Source organism: Tetrao urogallus, assembly GCF_951394365.1.
Source record: "Tetrao urogallus genome assembly, chromosome: 18".
Classification (NCBI taxonomy): Eukaryota; Metazoa; Chordata; class Aves; order Galliformes; family Phasianidae; genus Tetrao; species Tetrao urogallus.
Genome location: NC_136831.1, coordinates 9,002,546 through 9,029,385, shown reverse-complemented (window position 1 = coordinate 9,029,385; position 26,840 = coordinate 9,002,546). Strand labels below are relative to the sequence as shown.

The window sequence follows — 26,840 nt, the reverse complement described above, 5'->3', positions numbered from 1 at the left end:
GTATTCCAGCTCCTGCCCACTGCCTTCTGTCCTGTTCCCGGGCACCACTGACAAGAGCCAGGCTCCATTCTCTGCACCTCTCTGATGGATGTGTTTACAGAGATGGCGTCCCCAGTCCTCCTCCAGGCTCTGCAGTCACAGCTTTAAGCCCTTCCTCACAGGAGAGAAGCTCCAGGTCCTTCTGCATCCCTGTGGCCCTCCTTCCCTTTAAAGCCTAACCCATAGAGACCAGTGTCTGAAGGAGATGTTTGGTCTTAAGAAGCTCCTACTAAAGCAGCTGTGGTTTCTGGGACTGCCAGTCCACACAGTCACAGAATCACAGAATGGCCAGGGTTGGAAGGGACCTCAAGGGTCATGAATCTCCAACTCCCTGCCACATGCAGGGCCACCAACCACAATCACTTGTTAACTTCAAGAAATACATCAGCAGTTTCAGTTAAGGAGCACACACTGAAACTTTCAGCCCCAGTGCATCTGATTCAAGTCAGTCCTTCCAACAGGTTTCTAAATACTAAAACCTACTAGCTGTGCTGGAGCTGTGAGCTCACACCTCAGCCCCACAGTACCTCAAGGCACGGATGTCTCAGACACTCTACTGACAGCACACACATTTTTCCTTACTTTGCTTCCTGCTCAAGCTGTTCTTCTAGCTGAGCAATCTTGGCCTCTAGAGTAGAAATCGTTGCCTTGAACTTTGACTTCACCGATCCCTCCAGCTCCTGCAGCTTGGCTTTCAGCTCCTTGTTCTGCCTCTCCAGCTGCTGCCGTGCATTTTCGCTCTTCTGCGCGGCGCTGCGCTCCCCGGCCAGCTCAGAATTCAGCGTGTCAACCTTTCAGAGGAGGGGAACGGATCATTTGGAGCCATGCACAGCCTCCACTCGACCCAAGCACGAGCTGTCCTGACAGCAACCGCCAACAACTCACCTGCAGCGTGGTTTTCCGGAACCGCTCGTTGAGAAGCTCCATGTTGCTCTGCTCTTCTTCCAGCTCCTCCTCCAGCTGTGCAATGCGAGCCTCCAGCCGGCGCTTCTCATCCAGCAGCGCTGACCTAGGAGAGAAGCACTGGGCTCAGCACACGTTCAGTGCGATGCACAGCCGGTCGCTTGGCATTCACGAAGACGAATGAACACAGAATTTGCCATCAGGCTTTTGAGAACCGCAGCTGCTGCTGCCTGAAGCCCTTCAGACGCTGATACGCCTGAGACTCACTTTCCTGAAGCGCTGTTTGCGATCTCGTCAGCCAGCTCGTCCCTTTCCTGCTCAGCGTGACGGCGGGCTCGTTCAGATGCTGCAAACTCCTGCAAAGGTTTCAGAAGAGACGTGTTATGGATCTCAGAAGGCCTGGAAACAGTTTGTCCTTGGAGATGCTTCTGGGAGATGCTTGAAAGGTAATATTGCTGCAATCACAGAACCGTAGAATGGCCTGGGTTGCAAAGGAGCACAGTGCTCATCCAACCCCCTGCTGTGTGCAGGTCGCCAACCAGCAGCCCAGGCTGCCCAGAGCCACATCCAGCCTGGCCTTGAATGCCTGCAGGGATGGGGCATCCACAGCCTCTAAAACACACGAACAACAGCAACACTGAAGCTGTAAGCAGTAAGAAAACGAACAGACACTGTTGGACTGATCACAGTGTGCTACATGCTCAATGTAAAACGGACACTACGTTAAGCAAGCTGAGTTTCTTACACCTCCAGAGTACACAGCACCAATGCAAGAAAAGAAAACAGACTGTGGTGCTTCAGCACAGTAGAACAAACAGCACTGAATTTCACATCTGAAGCTGTATTACGTGGCAGAAAGTCAGCAGACTTCAGTGGTGCACTGAGGTGGGATGGTGGGATTCCTGGCCTTTCTGCATTTCCAATCCCCAGTGTCAGTACTGACAGTGTGCACCACAACTCGCAGAGACTCCTGAACCTCCCTGCAAGTTCAGTGAGGCCTCGTATCTCATAAGCTGTCATGCAGCTCAGACAGAGAAGTAAAGGATTCAGCTGGAATGATTCCACTGAAGCCTGAGCTCACCAGAGAGCTGCTGAAGGAAGCAGGGTGATGGGGTGGGAAGAGAAAGCTCTCCTGGCTCCCATTTCTGCTCAACACAGTAGGACAGATTTTCACTCCTACTGCCCAACCTTCTCCTTACTCTACCAAGGAAAATAAGTGTGGTGAAGTTCACTCTCACCTCCTGGAGCTGAAGTATTTCTGCTTCCAGACCTTTCAGTTTCTTTTCACTCTCCTTGGACTGAGCAAAGATCTCGTCTCTGGACGCACGCGCCTCTTCCAGCTCCCGCTGGTAGTCCTTCATTTGAGCCTGTGGTTGGAAAAGTCCCACAGCCACGCTGCATTAGGGAGCCACGAGATCTATTAGGAGCTCTGGAGCATTTTTGGCCCTTTAGAGGAAAGGCCTCCTTCCCCCAGAGCGACTTCATTCCATTTCAATGCACCTTCAATTATTTTTACAATTTAACTTCATTTTCTTGTCTCCATCATGCATTCCTCATCACAAATACCTATTACAGGGCTTTCCTTAATTTGTTTGGTATATTTCTTGTCGAGAAAAGAACTCAAAAGAGTTGTTCAATTACATTTGTTGTGGAACTCGTGGAAAAGATAAGGCTTTTGGAGTGATTTGGGGAAAAAAAATCTATGTACTTTGACTGGAAAAGCGTATTTCAGTTATACAAAGTAAAACTGATCTCAGTGCAGCAGTACCAAACCCACTTTGTACAGACAGGCTAGAAGCTTGTGCTTAGCTTCTACTTACACACACTGCTAAGACCTCAGTGTGTGTTAAGCTGCACCAGTTTGACTTAAGATACTAAAAGAGCATGAAAGCTGGAGAGAAGCTGCATTTAAATTAGACTTGCATCTTTGGAATGCCTCCAATCCTGAGAATACTTATTTTGGGTGCTTGCATGAAGGCACACAGAGCTCAGCAACAAGATCTCTACCTGACCTGTCCTTCTGGAGGGGAGCACGATGCTGTCAGGCACCAGCACAGCCTGCTTCAGCCTTCCCTCCTCACCCACAGCCTGGACTCTGGCCCAGAGCTGTCTCTGTTCTGTTGGACTGGCAAGGCACAGAGAGGACAGGGCAGAAAGGCACCTTAATTTGCTGTGTGCCTTACGTGGCCTTGCCACGATCTCACACTTCTGCAGCTTTGGACCACGGCACTGAGAAATCTTTGGCAAAACTCAACTCTACCAAATGTTGAGCATTTTTCTGGGAATGGGAAATAAATCCTCAGTGCAAGGACTGGGATCTCTTGCCAAAGAAGAAGAATGAGCAACTTGGAGCTTTTTAAAAGCAACTGGAAGTTACTCCTTCTTTTTCTCTGAAGCGCTTTTGGCTGACAATGCCTTAAGATGTTCTTGAGGAAGCAGCAATCAGGAACAGCTGAGCCCAAATCAGCAAATTCAAAGACAGAAAATTTAAAAAATGTGCCCTGTAAAGCAATATTCAGCAAATCCTTCAGAAAAGTGTTGAAACAAAGGAAAAGACCACGACTGGCCAGAAGTCCATGGGGGCAGCCTTAACTCCGTACCAACAGAAGGATGAGAAGAGATGCTGTGTTCAGGCTGGACACTCTGACATGCCAGCAGTCGAGTTTCGACACTCCTGCTGCCTCCTGACTACAGATGTGTTCAATGAGAAGCAGCAGACGTGACTGTCAGCAGAGGACAGAGCACAGCTCGAGCTGGGCTTACCTGCAGCTTACGCAGCTGTTTGATGGCTTCATCTCGAGCCTTGTTTGCAGCTTCTATCTGACCCTCCAGGTCCTTCAGGTCCATCTCCATTTTCTTCTTGGCTGCTACAGCAAGAGCCCTCTGCTTGCGCTCGTCCTCCAGCTCTGCCTCCAGCTCTCGCACCTGTGAGGTGAAGGCATTTAGCAGATCTGTGCCAGCAGTGGAACCAACACCAAGTCCCAACTAACGGTCTGAGAACCCAAAAGGCCTCTGAACAACTGAATGAATGTGACTTGATTGGAAGAGACTACAGAATGCGAGCTAAGGGGAAGACACTGCAGATGGCAAAAAACAAATCCACAAATTGGAAGCAGAGATCTCTGATCTGACAAAGAAGGAAACAGACAATAACTCACTGTTAGAAGCATTCCCATTTCATCTGTTCAGCTACTTAGTGATCATGAGTTATTTCTCTTTTTGTATATAAAAACCAACTTCGCTCCTTATGTTAACATCAAGGGCTCCCATCCTAGGCAAGTTAATGACAATTTTTGCATTGTGAAACTTCAGAAGCCTTCCAAGGCTGTTTGTTTCTACAAGATCCACATATTAGAGATTCTCAGCTATTCAGTAAGATCAATGCTAGAGATCTTTTATAGGGTGGGGTCTTTAAGGAAATGATTTTATTTTCTAGTAGTAAGTTAGTAAGGAAGCCCAAAACTTTGGCAACAGGCCTCACACCCTTCCCTCTATGAAGTGCAATGAAGTGCAGTAAACCAGACATACTTGTTTGACCAGCATCCTCTTCTTCTCTTCATTCTGCTCATCTCTGGCTTGCAGATCTCTCTCAAACTGGGCTTTCATAGCTTGCATGTTCACCTCCAAACGAAGCTTAGCATCTTCTGTGGCCTGCAGTTCATCTTCCAGCTCCTCAAGTTGAGTTCTCATCTCTTCCACCTGTTGCTCTAAAGTTCGCTTGGATTTCTCCAGCTCATGGACCTAAACCACAAGCACTTATCAGACCCTCTGCTGTCTAAACAAGAGTGTTAGTAACAGTGAAGGAAGGCACGGACACAGCAGCTCTGCTTTGTGATGATGTCTGAATCAGAACAGCAGAGAAGCTTTTCTAATTGCACAACAACAAAAAGCTGTGTAGATTATTAGGAGGAGGAGCTGTGCAGTCAATGTGACAAAGAGAACACACTGAGACAAGCTCTTGAATCTCGAGCAGCCATTTAGCCAGCAACTTCTGCCCTCCATGGTCTCTTTGGAGGATGTCATTAAGCCTGAAATGTTACCTCCAGACTCTGTGCATTCATACCTCGAGTAGTTTGTGTTACATAATGCTTTCTGTCGTGTCAAACATCCCCCTCCAGTGAGGGAGTTTTACTGTGCTATCCCCCATGTAGTGTAACAAAATAAAAGGAGGAGAAGTACTTACATTTTTGCCCACATCATCTTTAGAACTCATTAAGTCCTCCATATCTGCACGCAATTGTTTGTTCTGTCTCTCAAATTCTTCCTTTGCTTCCAGGGCTTCTTCCAAAGCCCGAGCCAGAGACAGTGCTTTTGTTTCCTTCTCCCTTGCCTCTGCCTCTGCACGATCTCTCTCCTCTGCATATCTAGCAGAAATGTTCTTCTCTTCTGCCAGCATCTGAACAACAAAATCACACAAACAGAAAAATCAATCTCCTTGTTCTATAATCAGCTCCTTACAGCCCTGTGTGTTACAGTCATTCAAGTGGTCAATGGTTTAGGTTTAATCAGCCTTCAGAAGTTCTCTCTGGCCTTTTAGGACGTGGTCAGAGCGCTGGTTAGGGAAACAGCTGAAGCTGTTCAGGGATGAGATGAGGAAAGAAAGCTATCAGTCAACACGAATCTGCTCAATTTGACTTTTGGTCCTCCTGTCCTTTCTTACTGTAATCCCTCAAGCTTAACTAAAGCTTTTTAAGTCGAGTTTCTGTTCCAATATCATTTCCTTTTGTACACATAAGGAGCTTATTTCATGATGAAACAGAACTCAAAGGTGACATGTAGCTCACGGGCTGCCCACCCATAAAAGGGCCACGATGCTCCCATCAGAGTCATCAACAACCACTGTGCTCTGGCTGGATTCTTCTATCTCCAACATTAATGCAGTAACTACTGAAGCAAACGCCATGTAAAGATTGTAGTAAGATGACAGGAAATTAGATTACCTGATCGAATTTCTTCTGCTTTTTCTCCAGGTTAGACACAATCTGGCGCTGATGATCCAGATCTACCATCAAGTCATCCAGCTCTTGCTGCAGGCGATTCTTTGTCTTTTCCAGTTTGTCATAAGCCATTGCCTTCTCTTCCAGGCGTTGGCTTAAGGATTCCATATCCTTCAGCAATTTCTTCTTATTCTCCTCCAAACCTTCAATTGTTCCCAGGTCATCATCTACCTTCTTCTTAGCCTCTGCTAACTGAAATGTATCAGAAGAAGATAATAGTGCTTAACAAAAGCATCAAGCCCAGACTACAAAACCACAAACAGCTGCTATCACTGGCTAAAGTAACACAAAAATGGTGAGCCAGCAGCAAACAAAACAGAGCCACGTTCTGCCCGTTAACAGTTGGTTGTGCCAATCATTGCTGCAGTGGGGGAAGAACACAGGAAGCACCATTCAGAAATGCAATCCACCATTTCTGCAAGTTAGATCACGGGCTGTCTTGAATTGCAAGGGACCCTGAAGACCACCCAGTTCCAATTCTCTGCTATGACCAAGGCACCTTCCACCCACAGCAGGCTGCTGAAGGCTGTGCCCAGCCTGAGCCCCTCCAGGGACAGAGCACCCACAGCCCCACAGACACGGCACACAGCCTGGCTTGGCGACTTCAGATGACATTTTCCCCAGTTTTCAGACCTTACAGACGTTCTGCCCTGTGCAACAACCCACCTGTGCCTGCAAGGCCAGCATCTGTTTCTCCAGGTTCTTCCTGGCCTCCTCCTCCTCTTCCTGCTGCTCTTGCAGGTTGTTCTTCTCCTCTTCCAGCTGCCTAATTCTGCTGCTCAGGTTGAGTTTCTGGCGGGTTTCTTCCTGAAGTAGTTCCTGTCACACAGATATTCAAAGCTCACTTTGACTACCATCCTCCATTGCTCTATCCAGAGTTTCAGGCTTAATTATTTTTCTTGCAAGATTCTCGTTCAGTGACATGCTTATGAAAACAACTGAAATTCAGTTTTCCAATAAGGCAGTAAACATTCATTTGGGGCAAACCTCTCTAAAGCTTATTTCTGATAAGGGAATGTATGCCACAGTATTCTAGAAGTTTATAGATAATATTTTTCCTTTGTTTAGAAGGGATGAGCTGAGAAATTATCTTTAGAATTTGCTTTTCCTCTTTAGGACGAGCATAGAACACCTATTTGAAATGACCTAGGAATAAAAAAGCAGCAGTAAATCTTGCAGTGGCAGCACACCGAAGCTTTGCTGTACTGCAGCAATCTAAAAGTCAGTTGAAAAAACAGCTGTAATGTGGTAATAAAAGCTGTCGTAATAGAAATTAATGAAGGTGTAGCAACCTTCCCTCGGCCCCCTTCCTCACTCACCTTTGTGCTTAGCATCATTCAGGTAGTCCCCATTAGCATTTCTACACCTGAAGAAGTGTATTTGAGTGATAATGCCATGAAACCTACATTATTTAAAATAAACAACAGCTACAGGCAGTTTTAAGACCTTAAGCTGTAAGAAATGCTACCAGCCCTCACCTCGAGGCACCTTCCATATCCTTCAAGAATCTCATTCACATCAACATTCTACTTGGGAGAGCTTTTCCTGACTAAACACTTATCTCCCACAGACTACAAAACAGAACAGAAACTGAAAGGTTACTGTCTATCAAATAGTGCATCTCTGATCATGAAAAACTGGCCTCACACGTAGCTGAGCAGTCGTTTACACGTCATATTTCACTGGACACAAAGAGGAAGTACAGATTCTATTCAGTGGACTTTCAAAGCCACAAATGAAAACGTGTTTTCTGCTCTGCAGTCAGCAGTTTGGCAAGGAACAAAGCTCAAGTGCAGATCTCAGGCTTTGCTGCACACACACCTGTGTATCCTGAAGCTGGGATTCCAGACTAGCTGCATCCTTGGCAAACTTGATGCCTTTCTTCTCTGCTTCCTCCAGGAGACTTGAGACATTATCCAACTCATTCTGCAAAGCAAGCAGCCTCAAGGTAACAGCATGCAGCTGACTCATGGCAAATCCTGCAACCCACTGGGAGCTGAGCTTCAGAACCAGCCTCAGATTCCAGGTATGCAGTGACAACAGTAGCCCCCAGTATACAGGTATCACAAACTAAATGTAAACTTAAGTTGGATGCCAGTATTGAGCTTCAGTGGTGTAAGATGGCAGCTATGCCATTTAAGGGAACATGTCACTCCAGTATCTGCAGGCCAATATTCTGCACTCATAGTCAAGAGTTATTCTTAATTATGGGACTGTATGGGAGCATGAATTCAAGGATTATCATGATGACATCTGGCTTTAAGGCACCTCTGCAAAGGCCACCAACATCAGGTGCCAATTCCAGTTACTTCAGACTGTGTTTCTTAGGGGCTACTGTAAGAGGATGCATGAAGTCCTCCTCTGAAATGAACTGGGCCATCCCCATTCATTATGCTGATTCAGGCATTATGCTGATTCACCTCACAAGTCAGCCCTGGTCCTTTTTTGCTCATTTTCTCTATTTCCCAAATAATGGGACTTGCAATCCTTACCTGCCAAGATCCCAACTCTGAACACAAAAGGCAACCAGTGACTTTCAGCACATTTTGCTCGCACCTCTACATGAGAACAGCCCAGTCTGCTCAGCCCTCTATCCAAGATCAAACCTGAAGGCCAGCAGCTGGCAAAGCCTCCTTCAGGATTTGGTCTCCGGGATGGGAACGCACTCAGAAGGCACCATTAATTATTACACAGCTGACACTCAGAAGCCTGGGCTTTTGGGGCTACTTTTTTCAGAGGTGCGTCATCACTTTAAGGCTCCTGAAGTCCCCACCAGCAACACGATGAGGTCACTGCCCACCTCTGGCACCCAGGAGCCCAACTCCCCCAGCCCCAGCTGCATCTTTGAAGGATGCTTCGCCCAGTTATTCCTGCAGACATCTGAAGTTTTTCACTTCCTTGCCTATTTTTCAGCAGCTCAGGACTTTCATAAAGCCTTACCTGCAGCTTGTTGGCTTTCTCCGCCAGCTCCACCCTCAGCCTTTCGCCTTCTGTCACCTTAGCAGTCAGTTCTTGTACCTGAGCATCAAGCTTCTTCCTCTTATGCTCAGACTCTGCCTTGACCTGCTGCAACACCTTCACTTCACAGGCCAACTCCTTGTTGTCAGACTCCAGGCCTTGCTTGTTTTTTTCAAGATTTGCTTTGAACTAGGAAAGAAAAAAAATGAAAGAAATCCAACACTTTGTTACATGTATCAATAAAGAAATCTGCTTCAAAAAAATTGTAACTCAGTGCAGCAAATCCACGTTACAAGTTCAAAGATGAAACAAGCACTCAGCAAGCTGCAAGTCCAGTGCTTAACATGCTGCCAGCTAACATTCTGCGTATGTTAGACAAATACGAGTTAATGCCACTTAATCCACTTTCAGACACTGCAGGTATCAGTGAGCACCACAAGGCTCCTCTGTGACTTCAGTAAGATCTGGGACATCAGTGCTGTAAAATGACTGTTAGAGTGGCTCTGTAAGTAGGAAGGAATGTGCCCATTAACAGACCAGCATGGCTCATCTCACAGAAATAAAAGGAAAGATATCAGCTGAAGTTGCCCTGATTTTAGTAGGCGTAGCAGGCAGCAAGTGCACAGCAAAGCACTTTCCACCACTGCACTGACATTTGTCAAAAAAATCTTTTGAAACACCTCTTATGCCAATTATTTTTAAGTCCCATTCTTACTATTAGTTCTGTCAGTTCCATTCTCACCAAAACTGACACCATTTTCTCAGAGGACCCTTGTTGAAGATTGCAGGGCATTTTTTTCATTTTTCATGCCCTGCTGTTGGCATTTATTAAACAAGAAGCAGAGTATGCAAGTTCTTCCAGTGAAAAAAACTCATTTTCCAGCAGTTTAACTGCTGCATTTCTCACTCAGTATTTTCAGTTAAGGAATCCTGTGAGTTATTCCCTATATAAAAATAGGGCTACAGCTCACAAACTGTCCACAAATATATTTGTGAGTGACCAACACTGCCATCACAAAAGCTAAATGCTCTTTTTGGCAGTACTGGAATAATTCTGCTCTTGAACAAAACACCCACCAGTAGAAATAATGCTACCTCTGGGTAATAACAAAGGAGTGCCTGCTCCTACCTGCTCTGCTGGTGGTTACCACTGAAGGCAGGAGCTGCACAGATGGGCCAGATGCTGCACACATACCTGGCACTGGAGTTCCCAGTACAAGTGCAGAGTTGGAGTGGCTGGAAGCACTTCACAGCACCTGCACTCAGAGCTCCTTATTTCTCAGTGCTGATGCTACAGTGTCCATATTTGGAAGCACTCTGCTCATCACGCACGCTGTGAACTGCTTTTCACCAAATAAGCACGTGGGCTGCCGATAATTCCCACATGATTTGATCTCTAGGTGTATTTCTTCCCAAGACCAATCGAGGCTTTTCACAGACACCAAATCCAGGAGCTTCAATACATTCACATGAAACACATTTGGTTCAATTGTGACAGTCATCATGTACAAATAAAGACAATTCAGCTCTGCAGATGTGAGCAGAAGGTCCCAGAACAGTTACATTCTTATGTAAAACCCAGAAACAGAACAATGCATTTCTGTAATTCATTTCTGCTCACCCTTTTGGCCTGTTCAAGTTGTTCAGAGAGCTCTTCCAGGGCAGTGGCATGCCTCTGCCTGATTTCCTGGATCTGTGCTTCATGGTTCTTGGTTTCCTCTTCAATTGCTTTCTTCAGCTCAGCCACCTCCTGCTCACGTTTTGTCCTACAGCAAACATCAGTTAGAAATTAAAAAAAAAACAAACCAAAACCACCATTTCAATCTCTAGTAAATGACAGGTTAATTTTATCAGTGCTTTATTACACTGTACGTGGTACGTGACCCCACCTCAGCTCTTGCTGTGCTGCAGTGGTATCCAAGGTATCTTCCAGCTCAGTTTTCAAAGCCTCCAACTCTTCACTTAAGTCTCTTTTCTGCTTTTCTGCCTTGTTGCGTGATGCCTTCTCAGATTCAAGGTCCTCCTGCAGTTCTGCAATCTGGGCCTGCAACTCTCTTATCACTTTAAGTGCATTGTTTTTCTGAACTGCTTCTTCATCTCCTCTGTTAAACAAAGGCACAACAGCCAATCATTTTTCTCTGTTCTCATAAGCCTGGCATTAATTACATACGCAATGGCTTAAAAAAACACACTGTAAAACTTCAGATAAACTGTGCAGCAGCTTTCTCAATGTCTCGACAAGCACAGTGCCGTAAGATGCACTGTAAGAATGATCCAACTTTTCAAGTTCACATCCAAACGTTTCAGTTTTGCAGATCTCATTCAACACCATCCCAAAAACGCACCGTCTGCTGAATGCTTTCTGCAACACCACTCAAAAAATAAAAATGCATTCCATCTATATCAGATTGTTCCAACAGCAAGGCTGCCACACAGCCCTGATCATTTGTTTCCCACCCAGCCATGGAAAGTGCTCTGACTCACTGACAATTAAACGTTTTTCCCTCTTGAGTCTGAACTCTGGGGACCAAACAGCTTCCAGAGCTCCAACTCCTGTACACTGCTGCACCTTTGTAGTGCAAGGACACACAAGACACTGAATCCTGGTTTGGCCATGCCTGCTCACAGCACACTGATGTCTACAGATTCCCTCTGGTGTCTGTGCTAACACTCCCAGCCCAATATGATTACAGTTAACTCAAAGCAGTCATGGAAAGCAGCTTTCTACCATCCCTCCTAAACCCCACTGTGCTCTGACCTCGCAAGAGCAGCCTGCAGCTCTTCTTCCTTCTTGGCTAGCTGGATCTTCAGCTCTTCAATCTGGGCTTGCAGCTCAGCTATTTGGTCCTGTAGGTCTGTTGTTTCACCATCTAGTTTTCTCTTAGCTTTTTCTAACTCCTGACGTGTCTTCTCCTCTTTCTTTAGGCGCTCTATAGAAGTGACAAGGATTTGTAAGTTGGTTTTTTTTAAATCTAATAATGCTCCAATGGTTTGGGGGCAAGGGAAGAGGGTGGCAGGAGGGGTGGAAGTTTAATTACTATTAAGTCAATTTTTCATCCAGTTTCTGGCTGGAATGCTGACTGGGAGAGAGAAAATAAAGAAGCAAAACTTCATGATGCAGAAGAAGTTCAGAGGAAATCAGCTACCTTGGAGGAAGCAAAAAGATGGAAGTAAGGGAACAGAAACAACTCAGCCTTAACAGAAAGTAAGGAATGGGGTCTGGCAGAAGAGCAGTTTGAAATGCTGGGTCAGATGATCACATGCACAAGGATTCAAAAATGAAGATCAGCAAAGGTCTGGAAAAAATGACAGTGTGCAACAGCTTCTGAAGGGGGAGGCAAGGCTCCAAAACATCTACTGGAAAGTACAGGCTTAAGAAAGTTTGGACAAACAGTTTTTTGGAAGCATCTGTGCCACTAACACATCCCATGGATATTTCAAACACATCCCATGGATATTTCAAACACATCCCATGGATATTCTGCAAGGCTTTGCAAACTTTAAACTTGAGTTGAGATACTCCTGCCCTGAGGCATTTCTTTGTGAAAAACACCCCCTTATCAGTGCTCCACCAATGCTCCTCACCCCCCTGCCTGTGACAGAGCAGGCAGTCGCTGCCTCAGCACTGCTCAGCAGACAGCTGACGGCCAGCTGTGTAACACTGGAGCCACAGAAGTTTTCCAAACCACTGATGCTTAGCGCAGACTTCGCATAATTCCACATACAAGAGCATAAACACAATTATTAGACGTAGTTAATATTTTGTGGGTCCTCTTTATGTATAGATTTCTTTCCCATACTTTCTAAGCTTGCTCCTGGTTCAGGCCCTCATCTTCTTTATGGAAAGAGAGCCATGATGCTCAAGAATGATCTGTCACAGCCTCGCAGGGTAATTCAGACCATCAGTAGTTTCTCTGGAAAATCCTCTCCCTCTAAAAAGTTTCTTACAAAACAAAAAAAAAGCCATTTTTCCTTCTGTTTTCACATCATATTTCCGAGGAGCTTTATTCAGAACGCTGCCACAAGACAGTGAGAAGACACAAGAAATCTCACAGCAAAATTAATTACTTTTTTGGTCTAAATTTTAGTGCCCAGCAGCGCCAAGACCCAGGCAGAGAAAGCTTTAAGGCTCCTTGAACCACTGCCAAAAGTAAATATTATTCTATAGTGCTTTGCCAGCCAAGAAATCGCGTGCCTTACACTTAAGCTTTAATTTCCATTTTTCGGTCATCAATCTCAGAATGGCACCATAACCAAACACATCTGTCCAATAGCTTCAGAACCACTGATCCTGAGTCAAGCAAACAACGATTCCAGAATTATTTTCCAGTTGTGCTCATTCCCAACTCTTGGCCTCTGCCATAGAAGCTGATTTCTAAAGCAAAGGCACATCAATCTCCTTCCATCCCTATCAGCTCAACACCCACCTACCAGGGAAAACGCAGCTCTGGTGTTCCTCCATAAGCACCTCAGTTTTAACAGTGGCAAGACAGGCCATCATATAGCTGGTGCAAAACTATTTCCAAATTAGGACACAGAGTAATTCTGCCTTGCAATTTCAACTTGGCACTCTATTCACACTGTGTAATAGCTATGTACAATCACAGGGGTTTTTCATACATTTATTGTCCTTTTCAAATTAAGCAGGGTTACGTGCATACGCAGGGCAGCTTCAATCTGTGACAAAACACTTAAACAATCCAAAGCGGACAGAAAAATGGAACCACTTCAGATATACAAAACATTGAGAAAAACAAAATAATTCATGTTTGCTTAGGCTTCCAATTTTTTTTTCTTTTTGAATAAATGAATGGCAAATAACATTCCTTCAGAAATGTTTTTTAAGAAATTATTAGAGAAAAGCACAGGAATTCCTAAGAGTCAGATGCTTTACCTTGTTAGCAAGGGATTCGTGCAACATCACGAATTCCTGACTGCATCTGTAAATGAAATGGATTCTTAAAACTGTAACGTGGGCTGAAGAACAACAAGGAGGAGCCAGATGCAACAAGCCTTGCAAGAGCACAACATTTCTTGCAAGGTTGTCAAGCTATTGAGGTATGCACGTGTCAGGGTACATTTAGAAGACCAAACCAGGTATCTGTACACTGCTGTAAGTGATCCATTCCTTTCCAGCACGACCTCAAAGCTGCTGATAGGCAGATGTAAAAGAACAAACCTTCCAAATCAGTGATCATCATCTCCTGTTTGTTCTTCAGTTTGGCCAAGTTTTTGGCCTTTTCTTCTTCTTCAGCCAGCTGAGAAGTACATTCAGCAATTCTGTCCTCCATCAGCTTCTTTTCCTAGTTAGGAGAGAAGTGAGTGGGAGGGGAAAAACTTCAATGCCTCAAAGAGTCTCTGAACAGCACAAACAATTCAAGGCACAAAATCCACAGAGATCCCACACAGCATTCTATACAAGTGTTACTGCATGTGCCTGATCCATCAGTATTAAGGCTCAATTGGAATAAACTGAAATAAAATGGAAGCATGAACATCTGTTTCCCAAGAACATGGGATTAATGGTTGGGAGAGCTGGTTTCCTTCCTTATCACTTAAGTCTCAGAACATCTGTGTAGTTCACAGAGAATAATGGTAGCATCTGCAGAGCTACCAAAGAACAACAGCAGCTATGACAAACACTGCATCAAACTGACTGAGAGCACTAGAAACACATGGCAAGTGTGACCCTCCTAAAGGCCACTTCTAAAGCAGCTTTAAGTCTCAGCTTCAACCTGTTGCAACCCCACAAGTCTTCAGGCACAAACTCTAAAGCTAACAGAGCTCTCAAAATATCTGAAGCTGCTGCTGTCACTTGGTATCACTGATTCATTTCTGATTTATTTCTGAGGAGAATCTCTGCCAAACAAACTAGCCTCACCTTCAAAAATTTGGAATTTTGGTCCTCCAACAGTAGGATCTCTTCTTCCATTTTCTTGATCTTAGCTTCAGCTGTCACTTTTTCAAGCTGCAGCTTCTGCCTAGCTCCCTCCTCCTCATCCAGCTGTTCCTCCAGGTCCTGGCAAGAGAGGCAATTTGCATGTGTGTATTTTCCAGGTTACCCATGTGTTAATATTTTTCTTCTTTTACTTAGTGGAAAAAATACATTATTTTGAAAAAAAAGCAAACAGTTGCCCCAAATAAAACTAAAAAAAAAATACTTTCACTTTGTCAGATTCAGCTACACTATCAGCAAGCTGGTAAAGAAATTAAGTGCCACGTGACACAGGTGGAATCCTTCACACTCTGTATTTTAGATTTGGCTGCAGCATGCTGCCTAGGAAACGTATTCTCACTCCACCACAATCTTTCACCTACCTAATTCTTCACATACAATAACAATCCACCACAGGGGGAAATGGGACCCAGCACTAATAATTATAACCAAGATAGGTTGGGCTGCACGTCAACAACTTCCTAGGATACTGCATCCAAATAGGGTATGAAAGCACACGTGGTGGGGAAAAGATGCCACAGGACACCAGTTTACACAGTAAACTGTATGAATCTAGAGCTGATTTCTGATTTCTGTATGAATCTAGAGCTCAATCCTACAACTGAATGGCTTTGAGACTGGCACAAGTACCTCGATGCCAGCAGAAAAGTAGTGATGTACTGTGCTTCTGTTCATCCGTGGATACTTACTAAAAGGCACCAAGAGCCATGGGAGGTGGGCTCTGTCTCTCCACTAAGTACTCTGCTGAAAGACAGTTGAGCTCTTGGGGAACCCCTCAATCAGTAAAGGTTTTGAAGTCCCCAGATGTTCAAAAGGAAACATCTAACTCATCTTCAAACATTTCAGAGAAAACAAGCAACTCAAGGGAGATGAAGCTGTCTTTCTTTCATAGAAGCTAAAGGATTTTCACTACATTTATGTTGAAAAGAAACATTTCCCTTAAAATTGGTATCATCCCATCAGTCTCCAGAAGAAAGCAGGCAAGCAGCCATTGCAGGCTCCTGCTCACTCAGGAAGTGCTTGCTGCCATCAATCCTACACCTGAACATGCAATAAATCCAACACTGCATTTTTTACATTTCTCCTTCTTCCCTCACTCTCATACTTCTGGAATTACAGAGACAGTAACAAGAAATAAAGAATCAAATTGACTGCATTCCACACGTGGTGCTAAGGATCTACCTTCCTCCATACTGTGGAGATGGTAAGTAAGCATTCCCACCCTTTTAACTGCTCCCTTTGCATTCTTTTCCATTTCCAGTTACCAAGAAGCATACCTGAATATGGCCCTGCATTTTCTTTTTCTCATTCTGCAATATTTGATTTCTTTCCTCTTCCTCCTCAACCCTGGATTCCAAGTCATGGAGAATTTCTTCCAACTCTTGTTTTTTGGCAGCCAAGCGAGCCCTCATCTCCTCAGCTTCTGCAAAGAGCTCCGTCTCAGCCTGTAGCTGCTCTGCAAGGATGTTCTTCTCTTCTAGGAGCTGCAAATATTAAGGAAAAAGTAGCAGAGCAGTAGCAACTTCACATTCTGAAGTCTTTCATGAGAGACTACACACATACGGCAACTACAGAGTTACCTAAATGTCAAGTTCTGCTCCAGCTCAAGGCTCCCTGGTCCACATGCAGAAATGAACATCTCTAGCACAGGGTTTAGCACAGGCCAGAAGGCACCAACTCTAGAAGCAGCACTACAGCAATATTCATTCCTCTGTATCCCCACCCCCCCACAGACCCCAGCAGGACACTTGCACCACTTCCCCGTTCTCCCAGCAGCACAAAGAGGAGGGAAGTGCCTGTTTTGCAGGACTGGCCTTGCAGAGAAGCAGAGCAGTGTGTTTGAACTGGTATTTGCAGTCACTGTGTAAACACTGTGTAAACATGAATTAACATTCCCCCATTCAAGATATCCACACCACAGTAATAGCATGCCTCAAATGACAGTGACAAATACAGGTCTGCCTCCACTGACATACTCCTTCAGCTGTTCTTCAAGTTGGTATCAGTCTCACCACAAATTCATTTTCAGCTTTGCCCAGCAATGCCCTAATTGTTTCCCTGTGCCTTAAGCAGCACTGGCACACGATGGAAGGTCCTCACCCTAAAAACGTATCTGAAGATGGAAAAGCTGCTGCTGCTACTGAGGTTTTCCAAAAACCAGGAAATGACAACAGAACCACCTTTTTTTTCTTTTCAATACGCTGTCTCTATTCCTGAAGGAATGCTTTCCTTTTATCTCCCGCTTTCAGCTTTTAGTCAAGTGTTAAGAAAACAGTTAACCTGCCTGATGAGAACAGTGCTTTGATCACAGATGCCTCCCTCACCCAGAAGGTACTGCAATACAAATTCCATACCCTAGAAGCTGATTGGGGCACAAACCTGTTGATGTTTCCTCTCCATTTCCTCAAGTTCTGCTTCCACTTTTGTCTGCTTTTCTTTAACCTTCATTAATTCTTCATCCTTGGCTTGAAGTTCCTCTTCCTGGCGAGTCACCTGGAGAAGAGGCTTCACCTACAAAGATTCAAAATGAACACGTGAGAATCTGCATTCACTTATTTACTCAAGTCAGAGAAAGTGACAGAATGTAACAAACCTTTGTGAAGACCCTCCACCACTGCCAGTGCCTAAGCTTTAAATATGCAGCACAATTCCTCTGCAGGATTTTCAGTGCACTCAGTTGCTGTTGTTTTTTTGCAAAGGCCCTGAAGACAGAGAAAGCAAAACATTTAATGTTAAATACAGCTAAGTAAAGCATCTGTCAAGGGCTCTGCTTGCTTGTTTTAAAGGTTATCCAACCGTTGAACACTTGCAGACCATAAAAGGTTTATTTTTGAGTTTGGGTGACTATCTGACTTATGAGTGTTCATTCCTTATATTAAAAAGGCTAGGAAAGAGCTGGAGTCACTGCTTTCGGAACAATAACAATAAAAGCTGTTTGTTCTTACTGTTAACAGACTTTGTCCTCAAAAAGATAAAATAAGTGTGAATTAAACAACGAACCTTTCTTTAATTTAAAAATAAAAACAGCTTTCCAAAGTATTTCTGAGAACCTAAGGAGCAGGAGGAGAGATTTTTGCAGTCAGTAGCTAAATTGTAAACAGCTACATGTGCCACACAGGTAAGGATAAGAAAAGGAGCTGTTGTTAGAACGGGTGGGTAAAAGTGACCTACTTGCCTTGGACATAACTGCAATACTTTAAGCAACATGCTTTCCTAAGAAAAATCCTCAGATGGAAACTCTGAAGGCCAGCTCCCTAACAAAGAGGCTTAAGATGGCCACAATAAAAGCCAGTCTCAAAAGCACACATACTTTCTGGCCAGGTATCCTCTGCAGACTGCCTGGAAGAAGATGATAATGTCTGTGATCTTCAGGTCTCGTTCTTCCTCTAAGTGTGCCAGGACACCAGCTCGGAAAAAGATCTTGCTCTGTCCAATCCTGTATAAGTTGGGGTCCAGCTCCAAGGCTCTGATCTAAATGGACAGGAATGTACATCATTTTTACACTAACAACCATTTTTTTTGTTTCAACTTTTCAACATTTTAACAATATTCAGGCATGAACACTTACCATGCGCTCACAGGCTTGCTTGCCATCCATGAAGCCTTTTGGAATTGCATTGGGAGTAAGGATCTCATACCTTCAAGGCAAATTTAACAAATATTTACATTCACCAATAACCAGTAACATTTTTATAAAGCCATAAAGCTACAGTCAACAAGTGTGTGGCAAAGGAGACTCTCCAGACATGCAGCTTAGGTTGCTCTCACTTATCTGTTCTCTTTAGAGTAAACCTGTAGCATTTAAGTTCAAACCACTTCAGAAGAACTGTTTTGGATTTTGTTTCAGCTGTGTTGTTTTTTCTGTTGCTCCCTCCCCTTCAAGTGTTTAACAAGGAACTTCATCTTAAAAATAAAAACCTCAGCAGATTGTACGTATTATTACCTCTGCCTAAATTCCTGGAACACGATCCTGTTTGGAAATCCTTGTCGACAAATCCTTATTCCTTCCAGAACACCATTGCAACGAAGCTGATCTAGAACAAGGTGTGGATCTAATTTTCCAGCCTGGATAAACAAAACAAAGATTATTTTTACACTTTAATTTCTATTCAGTTTAAATTTCTCAGCCAACTATCTAAATAAGGCATGTATTGGGAATACTGAGAAGATATTTCTTCATAGAACCATGGAGATAGGGTTGGAAAAGACTTAAAGACCATCTAATTCCAACTTCCTTGCCACGGGGCAAGGAGGGACATCTCCCACTTGGTCAGGTCGCCCAAACCATATTTGGTCAGTGTGGAAAGCTTTTCAAAGCCTGGCTTCTGATTTCAAAGAGAAGATGAGGACAGCGTGAATAAATCCAACGCTAACAAAGAGAAAGAATTCAAGGAGTGGACTGGAGCACAAACCCTCTTTTCGTGATTTGGAATGATGCAGCGAACAAAGTTGGGGTTGGTGTTTCGGAGCGTTGCCATCAGCTTGGTGAGAGATTCTTTGTACAGCTGCCCAACAGTACGAAACATGCCCTTCTTGGTCTTGTATGCAGAGCCAAAAGCAGTCTCTGTTATGCCAGTGACCTGATCCAGACCCACGATACGATCCACTGGGAAGGCAAAGAGAAAACAGTGAAGTGAACCTTAATATTTGTCAGGATAAAGAGATGCGAAGAGAGAAGAGCAACAGTGCAGCAGCAAAAGCTTTGTGGGACAAATGACAGGAGATGCCACCAGTAGGCAAGGCAGTCAGCATGTACCAGGGACGTTGTGCAGAAGCAGTGGAACCAGAAGCCACAAGCTTATACAGCAGAGTAGTGTAGCTTTAGTAGGAACCTACTAAAACATCCAGCTCTTTACTTGCAGTTCTACATGACCAGTAAACACACATCCTGCACAGTCAGAAGAGAGACTGTTGCCTAGGAACTGGAAATTATTAGAATTCCTCCAGCAGGGAGTACCTCTGGGTTGAGCATTTGGAATTAGTTATCTGGGCATAGCTGTTCAAAATGAAGAGTCGGATAACTATACTTGTTAAGCACGACTATTACTGAATAGTCAAAGAAGAGAAAGGAATGACTTACAGAAGAGATGGAAATAGTATTATTCCAGTGACAAGAGGGGGGGAAAAAAAACTGTCTGCCAGACTTTCGCTAGTGAGCAATTCTGAATCATTCTTTCAATTTTTATATCTACCTGAAAAGATTTCCCTTGCCAAAAGAGCACTTTAACCACAGGAAAACTGCACACAGAGCACCTCAAAGCTGCCAGGAAGTGTCAGAGCAGAGACGACTCCTTTTCCTTGATTTTGAAACATGTTGGCTGAGGATCTCCCTGCTGTTGGTTTCTTTTGTTTGGGTGTTTTGCTTGTTTGCTCCTTTTCACAAATGGCAACTCTGACTGCCAGCAGTAAGACCTTACGGCCAAAATATGAACAAAAATGGGATTCCACATTCATGTCAACAATCAGTTCAACAGTTTGCTTCAGAAGCAGAAGGGGGTGGCTTAGCATTTAATAATAGCTGGGGTCCTTAATGCTGAGCAGAAACACACGATGTGTTGGTTCTCCAGAAAATACAAGCTGGCCAGCCAGAAAGAAGCAGCTGTATCTAGGCTTTACATTTTTGTTGGGTTATCTTCACATCTGTTCAAACCAAAGCAAAGGGAATTGCTACCAGGATTAGTTTTGTATATATTAATCAGTATTTACAGTATTTTGTTTCATACTTGAACCCATCTGGTTTTCAAAGGTCTGTACAAAGCTGGAAAATTAAGGGCTGAAACATACAGAGCAACAAGTTTGAATACCCACTTGCAAGTCTCATGTAGTGCAGAGCCCACATCTTCCACAGGCAGTTGGAAATGCAAGAACCAAAGGTGCTTATTAAAGCTAAGAGCAAGTAGGTGGCAAATTGTTCATAAGATCACATCCCAAATGTTTATTCTCAAGCAGAACTGAGTTCTACATCAGAAGTGGGAGAGAAATTACTGGGAAGCAGCCTTACAGAAGATGAACACATCAGCTCAATTTGTAATATATCAGAATGGAGCACCCAATAGGCACCAGTGATGACTGGACCCCACTCAGCCTTTGGCATCTCTGAGACACGGGGCTGTTTTAAAGTTTTGCAAATGCATCAAGACTAACTGTGCTTCTTGTTGTGTCTCTAACCAACTATACTGAGGCTGCTCATCTTCACAGAAGCAGTGCTAAAGTTGCATCTCAGCTCAGGCCAAGAGCAGTTATTGAACAGCACAACTGGGATCACCCACAGACGAAGGCCTCTCAACTCACACTGTCCAGTAATTACCTTAGGAAATACCACCTCCTACAGCATGTAGTGTACAGAAAACAGTGGGCTCTGAGTAAAAATGGGAAGGCTTGAATGCACAGACTTCACATGCTTCAAAACTTGGGAACTGGAACAAGGGAATGATGAGGAAGAGGTTGATTAAATACTTTTTTTTTTTTTTAAGTAGTTAAATGGTTTGATTTCAATACTTTGGGGGGAAAAAAAAGGAGTCCAACTTCCACAAAGTGAAACATTTTACGAAGTTTTTAGTAAAAGGACAATTCCATCAAATCTAAAAGAAACTTCTCGTTGACTACCACCACTGCAGCACTCTATTTATGAGATCCTTCACCTCCCCTCCACAAAGACACATCTACGTCCCACAGCTTTTCAGAGTTTTGTCAATGTTGGACTGCAGAAAGAAGCTTGATAGTGTCATATAGCTTATGCATTGTCTCAAATACTTGGAGCTACCAGGATTATTATTGAAGCAGCAATTCTGCATCTCAACATAGAACCAGGAAGCAACAAACCTTCTCATCTGCAATGCATAAAATATAGATGCTATATGTATGCAGCAGCAACTGAATAGGTATGCACTCAGAACATCGGCCTGGTGGAGGTATACCTAAATAGAGCATGAAATGAAAAAGTTCATGCAAGCCTACGAGCAAGAATGGTTTTCCTGTAGATACAACAGCCCTGCCTTTAGTAGGCCTACGGTTTTACATCCATTCACCTGGTGGATCATGAAGACCAGTAATATTGTCATAGAAACAGGCTCTCTGAATATTCTGAATCTCTAAGGCAGAGAAACAGCAAAAACAGAAAGACAGAAGAGCAGATACATAAGACACTTCAGTTAGTATACAGAACAGGTTCATCAATTGCAAGCAGACTTAATCGTGCTACGAAGGCTGTTAGGCCACAATATATTCCATGCACATTTCAATCATCTGTGGAAGCAGGTTTTGAATATTTGGATCCAAACACTCGTTTTTATGCATGTACTCAAAGGGAAAGGAATAGACCCTCCACCAAAAAGTTCTTTACGTGTATTCATTATAACACCTCTTTGCAGCTGAGCCAAGCCAGTATTCCTGAGAAGGTGGAAACCCAGAAGAAACCTACAGCATCATTTATCTTACAAGCTTGATTTTCTTCCTGGAGTAAGCAACTATAGACATTATGTGATAAGCATATTGTTATTAATACACTGTGATGTCAGTGACTAGAGGAGTCCCTGCTCAGTATTTATTTGGCTGTTTCTAGGATTATTTCAGTGAAAACAGCAAGAAATACTTAAAGCTAGAGTGCACATAAAACTATCTAAACAGCAATGTGCAGTTATGCAGGAAAAATACTGTGTCTGATTTTAATATGCAATATCTAAGCACTAGCATGACTGCTAATGGATTTTATTGTAGGAAATGCTGCTTTCCTTGGTATTACTCACCACTGCACTGTGCTGGTGCTCATATAAGATGAGACACTTTGCTAATAGCAAATACTACTACAGCTGTTTATATACAGAACTTCAAAGCAGCAAGTCAAATTAAGAGTTTTGGATGTGATATTACAGATAAAATTTGACACAGGTTGACAAGTAGTGAGTATCTGTTCAAATAATGAATATGAGAAGCAGCTACTCAGAAATGGGATATGTGCACAGACCATATGAGCCACGCAGCTTCTTCTGTACCTCTGGTGCTAAACAGAGAAAATGTAGGTATCTACAGTGTACAGATGAGGGTAAGGAGATCACAGGCACAGAAACAGGTAACTGGTCCACAAGAAGGCTCTAACCAGTCGTACTCAGAGCACCATCTCTTACCATCCTTCCAAAGCTCTGCAACAAATTTGTCAGAAGACTGGTGCAGCAGCGTCGCCACGTTGTCATTCAGTGGGTCCATGTTCTTCATCAGCCACTCATCTGCCTTGTAGTCTACCTGCAGAGCAGCCAAATGCCATAAATCAGAGTGTATTATCTTTAGTCTCTTTTTCATTTACTTTAGATAAATGTTTCAAGATTCAACTAAGAATGTGCTGAAAAGTGAGTATTTTTACTGTGATGTAGCAGTTCTACATAAACCCTTTCATCGTCGTATTTCTTGCAGGAAAAGATATTTTACAAACAATTTCAGAAGGACATACAGATGCTGGTTAATAACTGAGAAATGCCTCCTATCCCAGAAGGTTGATGCAATGCACTGTCAGTATCACAGAAACACACTCAGTGTGACACAGCTGAACTCCTCTTCAGATCTATTACTTCCCTGTAGTCAGGTACAAAGATGTTTTACTTCATTTTGATTACCTAAAGGTAATATTTCATTTCACAGCTCATTTACTATGAACTGCAGTAAATCATGATTTGATTGTTTCTAAGCTAATATTTTAGATATTGATACAACACATCCAATTTCTTTATTTCACTTTTTACTGTAATTATCCAGTTGGCTGCAGTGACACCAAACAGATAATAACAGCTATTAACACTTAATTTAAAGGATAGTTCAATTCACAGAGTTAGTTCCTTCTAAATTAGAGCAAAGAAACAGTACCAGGACTCAGCTTAGCTAATCATGAATCTGCTTACGAGCACGGCCTTACAGTACAGACAGCATGATCATGGAGGTTCCACAAAATGCTGCCAAGAACTGGATGGTTACCCCATGGACCTGTTCACATTGCTTCTGATCTCCATCCCCCAGCAGAAATATAAAGACTGAATCAACAGTAAAGATAAAGTTATAAACAGGGATACGCAAAGCCTTCCACTGAATGGAGGGAACACAAGTGAAGAAGTTAGCACTGGCACAGCCTTACAGCACTTCCATCAACTTGCAGAGATATTCAGAATAGATTCCGCTTAACCTTGAGGAAACTCACCTTTAAGAACTGGCAGCAAAATTAAAGGGAACTGAAATTTTAATTTAATATTAATATGTATCACTGCTATCTGCTGTGTGGTAACAACAGTTCCATCAGAGTGCTTCTGAATATGCCCAAGGAAATAAAATGAGGCCACCTTCCTGCACAAGTATTTCTTCAATTAGGTACCTACACCTCATATTAGTTTCCCCAAATGAACATTTCTAACCAAGTTCTCCACATCACTCTCTTACCTTCCCTGCATAGTGAATAATGCAGAAATCTGCTTTGTCCTTCAGCTGTCTTGGCTTTTGGAATTTGGAGTGGGTTCCTTGCTCTTGGACCAGTTTTTCCACAAATGTTTTGTCAGTAGCTTTAGGAAACCAGCATTCTTCATCCAACAGCGCCAACACACCAGGAGGGTTTGCCTGAAATACAGATGGATTCACATCCGTGTTTAATATGCATTTATTTTCTTACTATTTTGCATTTAAGACACCCCACTGAATGCTGCAATAAAAACTTGTCCAGCTGATTCACACTTGATTTAAATTAAAGCAAATTGTGAGGGAATCTAGTTCCATGAAGACATTGTGACTGGTTCCATCCATTCATTCCAATGGAGATGTGCTCACAAACAGCTGACATGATCTGGCGATGACCAGAGCCTTGCTTTCAGCAGAGCCTGGAATAGATGACCTCCAGAGCTCCATACAAACATCTCTGCAACGTGTGTGTACCAGCAGCACACTCATTATTTCTACAGCAGTTACTGTCATGCTTTAATGTGGGCAAAACTGCAGATCATTATCCCCCAGAGGCACTCAGTACCCCTGGGGCAGCCACCACACCAACCCCTGTGCTGATATGCAGTAGCAGCACCCAGAACGATCCGGCAGGCTTAGCTTTCACTTTGCAGCCTGCTCAAGGGTTTGCTTGTTCTTAAAATGAAGTGGGGAAGAACCAACACCTGCTGTACAGCTGCAGAAATGCTTGACAGAATTGGGGAAGACAGAGTGATGCACACAGGAATGCAATGGAAAAACTGGTCATAAATATTTGTATATCTAAAGCATCTAATGAACATGAAGCTAACGCATTTGAAGAGGTGTTTATATTTACCTACAGCGTGACATAAAATATTTCAGGTGTCAAAAATTAGGACAGTACCAACATTTGCTTTAAGAGCTACTTCTTGTAACTCAATGCACTTGGATTGAGGATAGGATATTCACTTAACCATCTGCAATACTGAAAGCACTCCCCAGTCTTTGCGGAAGATATTTTACCTTCCAAGGAGACAAAACTTTCCAAAGTTTTGCATTTCAAGAGCAGAATTGTCATAACTGAAACGAGACTTCCCTTCTCCTACTCCAACACAAAGAACAAAACTGAACAGCACCAAACAAAGAGCACAGCTCTTCTCCTCGGGATGCACAGAATTGTTAGCAGTAATGATTTTGTGCACCCGAGACACAGCTGAATGTACAGAACAGTAACCACAACGCCGTGGTGTAAATTAAAAAGTTCAAAATAATTTTGATGACTTACTTGTAATGTGGAAAGAGAGAAAACCTTCTAGGAACGGTGATCTTTGTTACCCCTGCCCACTCCTGAAACCAGCTTGTGCTTAAAGCCTTAAGCTTCCCTATATTGGGCAACCAGAATATAAAAACACTGTGGTAACACCACCTTTAAAATACTGCTGAACTATTTACAGGGCCTTCTAACCAATGCACAGTAAAGCTTCTATAATGCACTGCCGTGGTTTAGCATGAAAGTGACAGGACTGAAGTCTTTGTCAGTATAAGGGAAAGCGTGTAAAAATAGTAGCTTAATACCACAGTGCTCTATGCTGACATCAGGGCAAAATCCCTTCAGGATAAATCCTTTTACTAATACATGGTATTTTAGTCTTTGGACCCATCCTTCAAATTAACTTGTTTTCTGCAACTGCTGTTCAAAATATTTCTGCATAAATTTGCAGGCGTTAAACAACAAACCCCCAGGTTGAATCTCTTTGTCTTAGAGCATTTTTACTGCACAAACTCACAGGTCTTTCGATTAAGTCAATGCAAGGCTGCAGATCCAGTCCAAAGTCAATGAAATTCCACTCTATGCCCTCTCGTTGGTACTCCTCTTGCTCCAGGATAAACATCGTGTGATTGAACAACTGCTGAAGCTTCTCATTGGTGTAGTTGATGCAGAGCTGCTCAAAGGAGTTCAACTGCAAAAAGAGCATTAGGAAGCAGTGTTAATTCAGTGTCAATATTTATCACGTTTGGAAGTAAAAATGGAAATTACTTCATGAGGCAATTCCCCAAACTACACAACATTCAAGTGTGCTGTAGAGACAAGTGGAAAAAGGATTGTTCATATATGAAACTAGCATCTCATAGGAAAAACAACTGTTGAACCATCACATACAAGAACATCACATACACATAGAAGAATGGTTTAGACCAGAGTGTGACTTCCTGGCACTATCATTCAGGTTATCAGAGCACTACAATACAAAACACAAAGCCCTCCTGCAGCCTTGGAACACGCACGCATTAAGAGGTTCTACAGTTAAGCCTGAATGCACAGCAACGTGGAGAGGAAAAGAAAGTCTGGTTAAAGTTGTAAAGTACCTCAAAGATCTCAAATCCAGCGATATCCAGAATTCCAATAAAAGATGCTCCCTGTCGTTTGGTCCTGTCCAAAGCTTTGTTAATGCGGTGAACGAGCCAGCGGAAGAGGCGTTCATAGGTGGCTTTTGCCAAAGCTTCCACTGCAAAGTCTGCCTGAAAATTCAAACAGGAAGATTTATTGACTCTGGAAA

The 26,840-nt window shown here is 43.3% G+C and overlaps 1 protein-coding gene across 5 annotated transcripts in view; it reads right to left on the bottom strand.

Moving 5' to 3' along the window:
* Positions 1-26,840, bottom strand: part of MYH10 (myosin heavy chain 10) — a gene marked incomplete at both ends in the record, with an annotated part of 89,581 nt that overhangs the window by 2,111 nt on the left and 60,630 nt on the right. For 4 of the 5 annotated variants that reach the window (XM_079544116.1, XM_079544117.1, XM_079544119.1 and 1 more), the window contains 27 exons: positions 622-830; positions 925-1,048; positions 1,210-1,298; positions 2,181-2,309; positions 3,706-3,867; positions 4,471-4,683; positions 5,126-5,338; positions 5,883-6,131; positions 6,606-6,758; positions 7,761-7,865; positions 8,880-9,086; positions 10,519-10,663; positions 10,787-10,999; positions 11,656-11,827; positions 14,077-14,200; positions 14,779-14,916; positions 16,131-16,337; positions 17,233-17,364; positions 17,447-17,555; positions 18,164-18,324; positions 18,422-18,491; positions 18,797-18,918; positions 19,266-19,459; positions 22,977-23,091; positions 24,271-24,444; positions 26,070-26,243; positions 26,650-26,802. In XM_079544116.1, the coding sequence (XP_079400242.1) occupies positions 622-830; positions 925-1,048; positions 1,210-1,298; positions 2,181-2,309; positions 3,706-3,867; positions 4,471-4,683; positions 5,126-5,338; positions 5,883-6,131; positions 6,606-6,758; positions 7,761-7,865; positions 8,880-9,086; positions 10,519-10,663; positions 10,787-10,999; positions 11,656-11,827; positions 14,077-14,200; positions 14,779-14,916; positions 16,131-16,337; positions 17,233-17,364; positions 17,447-17,555; positions 18,164-18,324; positions 18,422-18,491; positions 18,797-18,918; positions 19,266-19,459; positions 22,977-23,091; positions 24,271-24,444; positions 26,070-26,243; positions 26,650-26,802 (4,256 nt within the window). Of the gene's footprint in view, positions 1-621; positions 831-924; positions 1,049-1,209; positions 1,299-2,180; positions 2,310-3,705; positions 3,868-4,470; positions 4,684-5,125; positions 5,339-5,882; positions 6,132-6,605; positions 6,759-7,760; positions 7,866-8,879; positions 9,087-10,518; positions 10,664-10,786; positions 11,000-11,655; positions 11,828-14,076; positions 14,201-14,778; positions 14,917-16,130; positions 16,338-17,232; positions 17,365-17,446; positions 17,556-18,163; positions 18,325-18,421; positions 18,492-18,796; positions 18,919-19,265; positions 19,460-21,881; positions 21,945-22,976; positions 23,092-24,270; positions 24,445-26,069; positions 26,244-26,649; positions 26,803-26,840 lie in introns of all 5 variants that reach the window. The other variant, XM_079544115.1, reaches the window with a different exon arrangement.